The sequence below is a fragment of the Saccostrea cucullata genome, unplaced genomic scaffold, assembly GCF_032062105.1.
Source record: "Saccostrea cucullata isolate Sc308-1 unplaced genomic scaffold, CSIRO_AGI_Scuc_v1 ctg15348, whole genome shotgun sequence".
Classification (NCBI taxonomy): domain Eukaryota; kingdom Metazoa; phylum Mollusca; class Bivalvia; order Ostreida; family Ostreidae; genus Saccostrea; species Saccostrea cuccullata.
Genome location: NW_026918518.1, coordinates 1 through 14,390, shown reverse-complemented (window position 1 = coordinate 14,390; position 14,390 = coordinate 1). Strand labels below are relative to the sequence as shown.

Sequence of the window (14,390 nt, the reverse complement as noted above, 5' to 3'; positions counted from 1 at the left end):
ACAATTTATCATTGTGTCAAATGCTGACTGATGTGTTTCATACCAATGGTTAGTCCATTATTTATACACTGAATTGACGACGGATTTTTCCGTTATTTCACGATCATGACAATAAGCACACGGCGGGTGTGACCGGTCAGCAGGGGATGCTCACTCCTCCATGGCACCTGATATCACCTCTGATGTTTCAGAGGTCCATTTTTGCTCTGCTCTTGTTTTTTTTTTTTTATTGTTTTATGGACTTTGAGATTGAATACTGTTCGTTATCTCCATATCCTTCTACTGAGATAAAAAATGAACCAATCTAAGTTTTATATGGTCCTGGAGAAAGTTGTAACCAAAGTAAATGAGAAGATTATTCAATTAAAGTATACTATATTTTTATTTCATTACGACTTTTATAATGAATTAAGTTTAATGGAAATTCGGTAAGAAATAAGGAAATAAATATCACGGAGTACAAACGTTAGTCAAAAGACATAACTGATTTTGAAGTCAAGGTGATATACGTACAGTTTCAATGATAAAATTTTTTAAGCACTTAGGAAAAATCTTGTTTAGATCGAGAACTTTTTGAAACAAAAACATGTTTAGACCCTTGGTTAATTATTATTTAACATGAACTAGGTATCATACAGCATTCAACCAAAGTGAAAACAAAGAAGAACGACAGACTAAACGTCAATATATTTACTTTTTAAAGCAAAATAAAAGATGCACAATGGCACTATGTAACAAAGATTCTGTGAAAGTATTATTAAATTTTATTCAGTGGTATGTCCGTATGTCTGTACGTCCGTCCGTCATTCCGTCCGTCTGTCCGTCCGTCTGTTACGCTTTGCGGTTCCCATCTTTTATCCACAAATCCTGTTATACCACTAAATGAAATTGAATAAAACTTTCACAGATTTTTCGTTTCAAAGTGCCATTCTGCGCCTCCTATTTCATTTTTTGATCAGACAAATATTTCGGGTTTACTATAGCAAAACACCGACACTGACATTTTCTCTAAAATATTAAAGGGTATCTATCTCTTATCTGCAACTCCTCATATACCACTAAATAAAATTTAACGATACTTTCAAAGATTCTTTTTTCATAATGTCATTGTGCATCACCTTTTTTTAATTTTTGATCTGACAATTATTTCGGGTCTCCCATAGCAAAACATGGACTGCCATAATGGGAGGCGTTTACTCCTCACAGTAGTTTTTCCTACGCAAATGCAGAACCCTTAGAAATAAGCATATATATATGAATACCAACTAAGGATGTCACCGAAGATTTATTCGATAAGTTGACGCTTAAATGAATTTATTTGTTTTTCTCAGTATATATGGACCTCAGGTTAGAGTTGACTGAAATCAGGATCTATTTTACACATAAATGCACTGGTACAGGAAAAGAATTTTCTCCCCATGTTCTTGTTAATATGGATTCAGAGACCTCCTAGAGTTTTTCAAGGGAATAAAAAAAACTTTTCTGAAGAATAACAGGGCTAAAGTAACTCAGGGGAGAGTTGTGGTCCATGGACCTCTTGTATGGGAGGGGACATTTTAATTTTGATTTGGCTCCATTATAAAAAAAAATAATTCAATGTCCAGATCTTCGAAACCAGTGACAAGCACGGAAAACAATGGGATATTCTATAATTTATTAACTAGAGATACTGTGAGCAATGAGCTCACTAAATGATACCCCGCCTCCACTATGGTTAATACGGCTAGGTCCATATTTTGCTTTTGGGAGACCTGAAAAAACTGTCAGATCAAAAATTAAAATTAGAGGTGCACAACTGCATTATGTAATAAAGAATGCGTAAAAGTACCATTGATTTTTATTCTGAGATATGAGAAGAGTTGTGAGATTAGTACCCTTCAATATTACAGAAAGAATGGCCGTGTCCAAATTTTACTCTGGGAAACCCAAATTATAAGTTCGATCCAAAAGGTAAATAAGAGGTGATTGATTCATTATTTGTGATTAATTGTAAGTTGTTTAACGTCCCTCTCGAGAATTTTTCACTCCTTTGGAGACGCCACCACTTGCTGGTGGAGAGCTTCAAATTTGTCCTATACTCGGCACTTAGGGCCATTGAACAGTGAGGGATCTTTTTTGGCGCCAGTGTAACGACGAAAAGTGACCCCGCAAAATATTGAGCAGGGGGTCATTTTTCTACGTAGAAAAATGACCCAGAGTCAATATTCTACAAGTAGGGTCATTTCTCGACCGTAGAAAACCCTTCCAAACCGGTAATTCTACGACTCCACACACGTTGAAAAAATGACCCCCATAGAAATTTGACCCCCTACCTTTTTATATAATTAAACCTTGTATAATATTCTTTTATACTTTCAAATGTAAGGAGGGGGTATACATGTACCACAGGGACTTGCTCCCGGCGTGTAATAATTATTTATCAAAAAATCATATACCGTAATAATAAAACTAGTTTTATTATTACGGTATATGATTTTTTTTACTAAATTATTTTTACTCGCCGGGAGCAAGTCCCTGCGCATGTACTATACTCCTTCCCTACGTATATTTTATTACATATCTCAATAGTAGCATCATAATCAATGTATCTGGTATGGATTTTTTTTTGGGGGGGGGGGGGGGGGGGGCTTGCAGGATCCCAATGAATATTAATTTATTGAGGAGTTAGGGTCATTGAGAGCAGAGAGGGATCTTTTTCGTGCCAGCATCTACTGCGACACGGAACCTCGGTTCATACGGTTCATCCGAAGGACCGGTCTCCACGTCCCACTGTGGGATGTGAACACCGGTCATTCAGATGAGAGCGTATAAACCGAGGACTCGTGTCGCAGTAGGTGCTGGCACGAGATGTGAACAATGGCACTATTTTATAAAGTTTTATGAAGATTCCATGAAAGTCTCATTAAATTTCATTCATTGGTATAAGAGGAATTGTGGATAAGAATTGGTTAACCCATAGCTTAATAATGGCACTATTTCATAAAGATCCTGTGAAAGTCTCATTAAATTTCATTCAGTAGTATATACATGTAAGAGGAATTGCAGATAAAAGATTGGTACCCCAAAGCGTAACAGACGGACGGACATCCCGATCACTATATATACTCTCACGCTTTTCAAACTGGGGTATAAAAAGTAATGCTTCATGTTTTTTATGAGAATTAAAAGATGATAGTAAATATTTTCACATGTACCTCATATTTTTAACTTTATTGTGAGATAAAAAAAAACTGATCTTCCTTTTTAACAAATCAAATTTTCTTCATATCATTAGACATTCATTTCTGAAAAAGTAAGCAACGCTTCATACATCTTTTTTTTTTCTCAATTTAATCTAATGCCCTTGTTGATGATGAATTCTTTTTAAAATGGTGAAATTTGGAGTGGAGGGATATTTCACCTTAATATATTGTGGTCTACATTGGGCAGTGTAGTCTTTATGAAGGGAATAAGTTAACAGTATAACTTAATGGACGATCCTCGCACACATATAAAGTATTAATGAAGACTTCATTTCATAATGATAACAGACAAGAGTGATTTTATAATATTTTACTGCAGTAACATAAATTTAGTACTGGTCTTGTATACACTCTGGTTTATATTATGCAACAGAAAGAACTAGTAACATAAAATAAGATTTTGACAAAATGTGCGATATTTGGTACAGACTTTTGTAGGATATTAATTTTCCTAGTGTTGACATGTTCACCAAAATGAAATGCATGTACACTCAACTTAAAGTCACTGTTATTAATCAAAACTTATGGGTATCTGAGAAGGTTACTTACATGTACTGTTCAACATTTATTTCACTACTGGTATATGTAATCTAAAAAATTAGAATGGTTGGAGTACAATATAAATGTTATAATCATCTGCAAGTGTACACATTAAATGCAATTTTACAAAAGACATATATAACCCTATTTAAAAAATCAATTTCTTTCATCTATGATGTTTCTCCTTCAGTACCTTGGACATGCAGTATCGTTTTATTAAGTGGGGGACACTTGATCTTAAAACCTTTTAATCTTAATTAAAATCCTATCTGAACATCTTCAACAAGCAAAAAAAAAAAGGGAGGGACATTGTCAAAATCCAAAAATCAAAGTTTGTGGGGGATGGGGATGCTCTGCTTCACCACTTACAGCGAATTTTATTTATTAATTAATGTTTTAGTTTTATAAATTACTATTATTAAAACTATGTTACAACAAAAGGTTTGGAGGAGGGTGTAACTAGTCTCTCAATGAACATTATCAAAAGTATAAGGTTATGTTTGGGGGGAAGTGGGGAGGGGTTCACCCCCTCCCAGATACTAAATGCCTGTATCCTATGTAAAATATTACTCACTAAACAATCACGAGTCTATGGTCTCTTTGACTACTGCAGGTGATAACTCACATTAAAGCCAAAAAGATAAAAAATACACACTGTGACAACTAGAAAATGCATTTCTTTATACTACTTGTTTGCAAAAATCTTCAAATTACCCAACATTAGTTACTGAACACAACACTTAATATTGTCAAACTAAATTTATGACTGGTTTTCTCTCAGGGACAGAAATCAATATTGTTCCTCTTTCACATATTCAAGCAAATAGTTATTTTCAACAGATATTCTGAAGTTTTAATATGAAGGGATGTAACTCTTCAACAGAATTAAAACTTGTTTTTCAATATTACTAAAGTTTTAAATGTATTAGAACGGGTAATGCATTTTGGGTTTCAGTATGTCAATAAATACCTCTTAAATTGAGGTTCAATAAGAAAGTAAGTGAATAACAAATATACAATTAAACACATTTTGTATTGATTCTTTATTCTACCAATAGTTAACTATTGCATATATTCTAAAATAAATTAAATCTCACTTTTATATCTATAATTTATAATATTCATATCTTCCACGCAAAATTTTCAATGGTACCTTTTGTTATTAATAAAATGGCCACATTCTATTTATATTCTTATTATATGATCATATTTATTCTAACAATTTGTATTTTTATTTCCTCTTGCATGAAATTTGGTTTTAAGCTTTAGATAAAAAGAAAATACTAGTAGATGTATGAAAAGTAGTTTCCTTTCCTGAATTATTCCCACACCAATGTAGAAACATTACATATCACCTAATTTCTTCTCCGCTTCATACAAAAAAAAAACAAACAAAAACAATGAGCACTGCAGCATCCTGGATTGAAATACATACATATACATGTATCAAATTTTAAATATTAGAAACCACAACCAATGCAGTAAAAAGGAACGAAAGTGTACATGAATTAACTACAATGAAGAGAAAAACTGTAAAGAAATACACCCCTCAACTATTATACAAAAAAAATTATATTCACGCTTATAAACCCTTGCACACCATCTAAATATCTCAAAAAATCTTCTTTTTATCTTTAATCCTCTTCGTGCTGGATAGCACATAAGGCCGTCACCAGAGACTTCCATGCTGGCCTGTCCTGTGTCCATTTCTGTATCTGTCCCCATGTCCAGCGGTTCTTTTATTTTTGGTCGAAGGACAAAAAATACACATAAACAAAAGTATGAACAAAGTGTACAGAACAAAGTCGAGAATGCTTTTCATTATTCCAGCATCAGAGAACTAATGTTTATTATACTACATATACAGTGAAATCTTTCTCCAAAATCTGTATCAATGCATTGTTCAAGTCAGAAAACTACCAATTCTGTAAATTCTCAACGTTCTCCTTTTTTCCTTCAAAGGTAGGACATAGTTCTAAATTTAATTTTAAGCATTGTTAACACAGACAGAAGAGCATTCTGAAGATGACAAGACTTGATAGTAGTTCTGTAGTATTGCAACAGAGTTGATAGTAATATATTGCAAATATGATATACATTGTGCAATGACTTCTATTAATGAGGAAAAAAGCAGTAAACAATAAAAAGATACATGATATAGTAATATTCATATAAATTTTAAACTGAAAATATTTTTGCCTTACATGAATTGATTATGCTATATTCTTGACCAATATACATGTATGAATGTTTTCCATTCCTTATTTAAGCATTTGATTTATTAAAGTCTTACATTGAGACATTAAATTTCAAATGATCAGGATTGAGCACTGCATGGTAAAATGTTACATCTCTCCCTTTTTTTCTTCCAAAAATCAAATTATTTTGTTAAAACGGGTACCTCTTTCATCAAAAAAGCCAGTTACTGTAAATGCTTAATCAACTGTTTACATAGCTCTTTGTTTGGATTCTGTTTCATTTTTGTTTTCAGTCATTCCTAACATGTAATATATGGAAATTTATGCAAGGAAATGAAAGCACAGAATGGAATGTAAAGTATATCTAATCTACACAACATAACATACATATATAAAACAGCACCTACACTGTTTATGGATTTCTATAAATTAAACCATATTGGTATATATCATAATAAACATTTTAAATACAAAATATCAAACATTTTCACAGAAAAATGAATGCTCGGGACTTCCAAAATTATTCCAAATAACTATCTGTTCATGAGCATGGTGTGCCACTTATTTTACATTCCCCATATCAAAGTTACTGTGACCCCCTTTTGATTCGATGATAAATTTACAACAACATATTTCTACTGTAAAGAACTTAATTTAGTTATAAAAGCAGATTTCTGCCCAAATTAAATTCATATTTGGAAAATCCATTGAAATGTGCATATATATACATGTATATGTACATGTATACTTTATTTATAAAAAATCTTAAATAAAACAGTTTTCTTTCAAAGTCTTTCAAGTGGTGAGTTAGGACATTTTTTCCTATCAAACTGAGGATCACATACTGGCCAATACCGATTATAGTCCTTTGCTACACCCAAGTCACTGTTAAATTTTCTTCAATATATGATGGTCATTCCCCTTCCCAAATACATGTATCTTCAGGGGTAGAAAAGGGAATATTATTTTGTAGTACTGGCCTATCAATTACAACAATTACACAGATATTAAAGAATATTTTATCCTTGAATGTTATATGTATTGTAATGCAAAGACACTTCATGTTCTGTTCTACATTTCTTATGCTTTATTCACCAATAAAATGTAAAGAAATGAAAATGCTTTATTTTTTTTTGGCATTTCACTAATTAATACAATTAAAGCTTACATCAGATTATAAAATTTACCACAATCAACAATAATAAACTTTGTCTTCTCTCACAGTTTGTTTTTTTTTTTTTTGGGGGGGGGGGGGGCATTAATCCATATTGTATACATGTAACATAAATGTCCCTTGAAAGTGACTTATTAATCAAAGATATGTTGATGAAAAATGCTTACTTTAACAATAAATAAGTGAGCTTCTAGTGAGATCCAGAAAACAAAATTACACACCCATTAATTATCCAAAGTGCTAAAACATGAAATGACATCAGATATGCCAAAAACATCTTTTTCCAACTCATCTCAATTACACAGCATAATCCAAACATACTTATGCTCCACTCAACTAAAACACACAAGAAGACTGTAAAATGAAAACTTCTCACATAAAAAGCAGTAATAACTTATCTACTCCTATCAACATGTAACTCCTCTACACTAACTTATACATCAGACTTATAGGTACACATTTGTCCTTTGAAGATTTTGTTGGATAATCTCTAAATTAATATGTAGGGGTCTGTTGGAAGTTTGGAGCCTCTTTCTGGGTGGCAAATGGAGGTTGCTGGTAGGGGTCCCCCGTCTCACTACCGGGAAAGGAGGAGTAAGGAGAAGACTGGGTCTGATCATCGTAGCCACTTCTCGGGGCAAAGGCGTCCTCAAATCCCTCACGATAACGACGTACAGCAAAGAAAGTTATACCGCCCTGTATTTAAGAAAAAATAATTTACATTCCAGCTGGCATTTTCTTTAATTTAGTAAACAAAGCGCTTAAATAAATTAGCGATTTTAAATATATTTAACTTATAATTTAAAAATGCTCTATAACTAGGAAATATCATTGTTCTAAAATTCAGGAAGGAAAGACTTGCCACTGAAGAAAAAGATAAAAAAAAAATCATTGTTTTATTTTAATCAAGGGAAACTGTTTCATCAAAAAATTATTTCCTTATACAGCAAACACTAGATTATGAATGAAAAAAATAACTAAAAGATTGGATATTAAAAGGAAAGCTCAACAATATCATGTTTCTTCCTGCTTTTTAAATAATCTGGCTGACTCAATTATACTCATACCCAAGTTATAATAGAGAAGAAGGAAAAAGCTATTGCCGCCTGGATATTGTTTTTGCCATGGTCATGAGGAGCTACATATGAATGGTTGTTTGAATCTGATTTTCTCCAGGCATCTGTCATGTAGCAGAATCCCACAAACCACAGGAAAGTCCACAGTCCTAAAAATCATCATCAATATTAAAAATTTCTTTTCAAAAAATTGAAATGTAAAATTCATAGCTCAGAAATGATTTTTTTTAACTAAAGAAACTCAGCTATTACTAGGCCAAACAAACATCTCACATTCAAGATCAAATATGTGCAATAAGTATAAATGAGCAGGCTATCTGAAAATGATCAAAATCCATTTCTGTTTATTCAGTCATTGGCTTTCCCACATCAAAACATTCTCCTATACAAAGTAAAACCTAATCCATAACTTGCTCTCTATTAACTGGACTTTGGGTGTTAATGCAAAGAGTATCAACATTGATCTGAAGACTATGCCAGAGGCTATTGATTTTTCTCTTCAGTATAAGGAGGATCCTTGGAGCTTCTGGAAAATGTTTTTGCTGCCCTGCATCCTTGTCAATAAGTGTTACACCACAGAGAAGTCCTTATAGGAAAAGTGAAGGCAAATTTCTATGCTCTGACCCCAATCAATGATTCTTTGGGTGTATTTGACAGTGATGTATTCATAGAAAAGTCTGTTGATGCATTGGTTTCTTAGTTGGCATGTTGGTTCCCATATACGTACATTTCATTTAATGCAACATGTGTTTCCATTTTTTTTTTTTAATTCAGCATGAAGCTAAAACATAATTACAAACTTGCTGTACAGTAGATCTCACAATGAGCCACTGAAATTCAGAGAAGTGGAGTTAAGAGAATCATCTACAGTTTAGTGTATCTTGAAATAATCTTGATAAGGTACGATGAAAGAGCACATTGAAAACATTTGGTAAGGCTATACAAGTATACATGTGAGTTAAATGTTTTGTAAAATAGTGAAGGAATTTTATTGAAATATAATGTACATATGAACATGATGAAGCTGAATTTTCAGCGAATGTTTATTCATCAGGTTTGAGTACATAGTATTTCTTTTTTCAAAAAATAGACAAACAAGATGTGTTTGTGAAACATTGATGCCCCTGTATGGCATTTTATGACAAAGGTTAATTTCACAAACACAAGTCAAACTCTAACATCAAAGATGTTACCCAGAGAAAGAACTTGTGTCAATAGATATACTGTACCTGGTATCGATAAATATGAAAGCCCAAGCACCAACTATTCAAAAGTTATGGTCAATGTTTTCTAAAGGTGGTTCAAACTCCAAGTTCAAAGTCATAGGGTCAAAATTAAAGGTACTAGTACACAAGGGAAGAACTTGTCAAAAGAAATACATACATGTATAGGCCAAATATAACAGCCGTAGCACAAATTGTTCAAATGTTATGATGAAGATTATTGTGTTTCAAAAGTAGGTCAAACACCAAGGTCAAAATGTCAAGATTGTTGGTTTCTACAGGAAGGTCTTGTCACAATTAAGAAATGCATTGATCTGTGAAATTTGAAAGCCTAAATACCAACTGTTCAAATGTTAGGGCTACAGGTTGAAGTTTTTTAAAAGTGGATCAATAGCTAATGTCAAGGTCAAAAATATTCATACCCATGGAATTGTCTTGTCAAAATGTATAAATATGTGAAATATGAAAGCCCTAGCTGGCACCAACTGTTCAAAAGTTATGGCTGGGGTTAAAAAGTAATTTCTGCAATAGTGGGTAAAACTCCAAGGCCAAGGTCAAGAGGTTAAATATGTTTGTACCCAACAAAAGGACTTCTCACAAGGAATACACATGTAAAATATAACCATTAGCTCCATCCACTCCAAAGTTATTGAGAAAGTTTTTGCAGGCAAAAAGACAGGGCAAAATCTATACATGTATACTCCCCACTGTTCAATTATGGGGGCATAAATATATTAAATATCAGTTCAGCTTTAATATTGAAATTAAATAATATTGATAAACAAAATTTACTTTTGAGAATCTCAAGATGCTACAAGATGTTTTTGACATTACAATGCTGTTGAGTTTGCTATTTTTTATATATCATAATACCATATAATACCATATAGCAGGTTATTTTAGTGGGGTGCTAATTTTGGTGTTTGGATGATAATCTGCTAAAATTTTCATCACCAAAATAGTCAGTACTCATTTTAGTGTCCATCTGGAAAGAGCTGAAAGCCTGTGTCCACTTAAATAAATTACGCTAAAATTATTAGCATACCTTTGAGCAGACAAAACGCTAAATTTTACACCCGTCAAGAAAACCCGCTATACGGTATGTTCATTTCAAATTTCTTGAATATTGTATAATTAACATTGACATGGTCCACAAACTTTCCAGTCAACCCTTGCATATATATTAATTACCCGGTAATATGAACATTTTAGTACATTGCATATGTGTATTAAAATAAAACTTTTTCTGATAACATGTTTGTACAAGCATAAAATGTATTGATACACCTTACAAGTAATACTGTGTGAGTGCAATGAGATACATTTATCTTAAAAGATAACCTATTAAAAAAAAACTGCCATTCAATTTGCACTATTGACTAAAAATTCTACTATCTGACCTACATATAATTATATCTGATAATTACCTTCCTGGTTATTAAGTTTACTTACCAGAGATAGCCATATCAGCGAGGACAACATATTTTCGATACTGCACACTGCTGATGTTTTCAAATACAGCATCAAGAACTAAAAATCCTAAACAGAGCAGAAAAGCAATGATTCCAATTCCTGTTCCATAACCACATGCATTAGGGTCATCATTCATTTGACAGTGGCCTGCATACCACCCCTCAGCTAATATACAGCCAAACACAATGATTGAAAACAGCTGAAATAGAAACCATAAAATCATATTGTAATATAATTTATATAAAACACAAAAATAGTTTCTTATATCAGATCTTTCAAATCATATCTAGTAAAAAGGGCTGGCCCCTAAAATTAAGGGCCTAGAGGGGCCGCTGTATATTTTCCTTGTGTTTTCAATTGCTTGTTTAAAAAATAGTTAAGCTAGGTATAAACATGATAAAAAAGACTATATAGCTATCACTAGTTTTACTTGCATAGCTAGATCAACTGCAACATGCTTTTGTTGTGCAAAAAAATTTAGATGACCCTTAGGGGAATATCCCCACCTGTATAAAAGATGTAATCTCCCTGTTATTTTGGTACTCATCCTAAACTCCCAATTAGGAGAGGAACCCTTGATCCCCATTGACTTTCCAAATATCCCCTTCTATTTCAATTCTTCGATAGGGACAATCCTGTGATACTAATGATATAAATTATATTAATTCACTTAACATGCTTAATGACTTATTAATCCTCAGTGAAAACCAATGTTTTCGCATGTTGTACAGGTCAAGTTTGAACCCACCAAGAGACAAGACGTTCCAGTGGTGCAAATATTTATGCATTGCAAGTTTTGCAGCTCTGCATGTGTATATGCTGTATTACTACTGTATTATTTAAATTAACCGCTTGTAGTTCACTAGTTGTTAGTGATGAAACGATTGTCGCCGACGATCGATTGTCGATCGTTTTTGGGTGTTCGATTCCAATTATCGATTACGTTTTTCATAATCGATAGTCGCCCAAATAAACTCGCCCAAATAAACTTGTATGAATTGAACGAAACTAATACATACACAATAACAATACATGTAAAATGAAAGGAGGTCAACAAAAATGGCGTCCGAAGGCGAAGTTAACAACAATCAAGTAGAAATTTACCCATATCCAAGGAATTCATAGATAGAACATTCTGTCGTTAAAATGATATTTTCCTATGGACCCGGTTTAACGATAGAATTCATTCCGTATTCGTAATGTAGCAGAAGAAACACAGGAAATAAATCATACTCAGTGAATTTACTACGGACAAGTTCCGAATGTAAACATGGCAGGTAAAATTGAAGCGAGAGAAAAATGTTGAGAACATTAATTGGATTTTCGTCGGATAAAATGCATAAACTATCTCCAAAAGGATTGTTTTGATTTATTTGGAAGTTATTTCCAGTGCAAATCCTTTTATATTCTTCAAAGTCATGTCGGAGCGTATCCGCTCTGATTTGCTACATTGCAAATATATGGGCGTATTCTAACTGTGGTGAGGGCTTGTACCGAGAACAATCAGATTATTCTAAATAGGGAATGCAAAATCTGATGTCATGACAAACATTTTTAGTTTTATGAGCAAATATGTAAAAAAAAAAAAATTCTGTTTCTTTGTTACTAATACAACAAAAAAGTTGTCTTTAGGCCAGGTAAAATTAATCTTTAGATTCTCATCCTAATTTGCTAAAAAATTGGGGCGGGTAGGCAGATTTTATTTTTTATTTTTTATAATTGTTAATTTATATATAGGCCTAAGTATCAACATAACAATGGACGCCCGGTACACATTTTTTTCATTACCTTAATGCAAATATAAATAGATTTAATTTTTTTCATGTTCTTTTAAATATTTAATGAAAATTTTTGCTTTAAAAATTAAATATTTATTGTTAATTAACAAATTATCAAGTACACATTATACGGCACACCCTGAACAAAATGAGGTGGGGATAGCAATAAATTGTGTATGCGTGACTTCTTAATTTGCAAAATCTATATAAATGTTCTAATAATTATTCTACTGAAAAATCTAGGCCTTCTCTTAAGTCTGTCTACGATGTTGTAGATTTTTTTTATTTCAAAGCAAAGTCACACAGCTGGAGATCGTTATATATATAACTTGACCAGGTGTCATTTTCCTCGTCTATTTTTACTTAGTTACAATCTCTCTACATACTTGCTCCTGCCAGTGATGGTATCTATAACTATGTGTTTATGCTATTTTTTCTTCTCTGCCTTCTCTATATTGACAAATTATCTTTTCCTTACACATTTAAACTGGTTTTATTGCCGATTTTTCTCCATTCTTCACATGGCGTTTTTGCTATAAATAGCGACACGTGACTTTTAATATATGCGGGAGATAACTCTTTAACTTTGACAAAAATTCTTACTGAATAAAAATACATGAAAATACCCAAAAATCAAAATAAAAAACATCGGGGCGGTAAATTTTGAGTGGGGCGGGCGGGGATGAGAATCTAAAGATTAATTTTATATGGCCTTAGAATAAACTTGATAAAAGTTTATTTTTAGTTTGTTCCATAAATCTGATAAATGATAAATGCTAAATAAGAAATAGAATTTTGCATTTGAAATTTGAATTACCAATTATTTCAATGATTGATCGATTAAGCTTCTCCGATTTTGACCGATTATCGATTATGAAATTTTCCCGATTATTCAACACTACTAGTAGTTGTACTGTGAAACATCTTACACATCTGATTTTAACCACAGAACTTTCTACCATAAGGATGTAAGTTGACCTTGCAAATGTCAATGTCTACAACCTGAGTATTAATAATTTAGTTATAATGACTTGCTAATATTACATTATTTATCCAATCATGCAAGACCAAATCATGTGAGAGCATGTATTTTGCAATAGATTTTTTTATATATAAAGTTTCCATGAAGAACATAATAGCACTTGTCTTTATATTTAATTAGATCTACCAAACATACTGGTGTCATTGTTTGGAATAATCAGAGAAGAAAAGATCACATGATTTTAATACTTTTTATCTAAAAATAGATTAAAAATCCTTGCAGAAAAAAAAACAGATCTAGTCCATGATAAAATATTTCTAACATCAATAATCTACAATTTATCACCTCATTATTATAACTTAAAAATAGTTTTTCTGTTAACATGGTTAAAACATTACTGACTAAAATTCATAACTCGCTGTTGATGGTAATTCTATCATCTGTTGACTGATTTTTGTTGATCATAGAATGAAAAGGGAGATAATTTCATATGATATTGACAATCTATAAGAACCTAACAATCGTCATTCATGCATACCGTGCTTCCAAGCCTAAGTATAACTTGTGGTTTCTTTATAAACTGCACGGGATCAAAAGGAGCACCGGCCATTCCTGCCCCAAAGGCACCACTGGTACCACCTCCTGCAGACATGGTTTTATTTGTAGCAGAACATATTAGGTTACAGACTACTAATTTTACCCCT

General features: G+C 32.5%; 1 protein-coding gene across 1 annotated transcript; it reads right to left on the bottom strand.

Annotated features, from left to right (window-relative positions):
* Window positions 1-7,260: 7,260 nt before the first annotated feature.
* Window positions 7,261-14,355, bottom strand: LOC134267397 (synaptogyrin-2-like). Its single transcript, XM_062749617.1, has 4 exons — window positions 14,225-14,355; window positions 10,906-11,125; window positions 8,222-8,379; window positions 7,261-7,850 (listed from the first exon to the last, which is right to left on the bottom strand). The coding sequence occupies exons 1-4, from the start codon at window positions 14,336-14,338 to the stop codon at window positions 7,650-7,652; spliced, it is 693 nt and encodes a 230-aa protein (XP_062605601.1). The 5' UTR covers window positions 14,339-14,355; the 3' UTR covers window positions 7,261-7,649.
* Window positions 14,356-14,390: the final 35 nt, after the last annotated feature.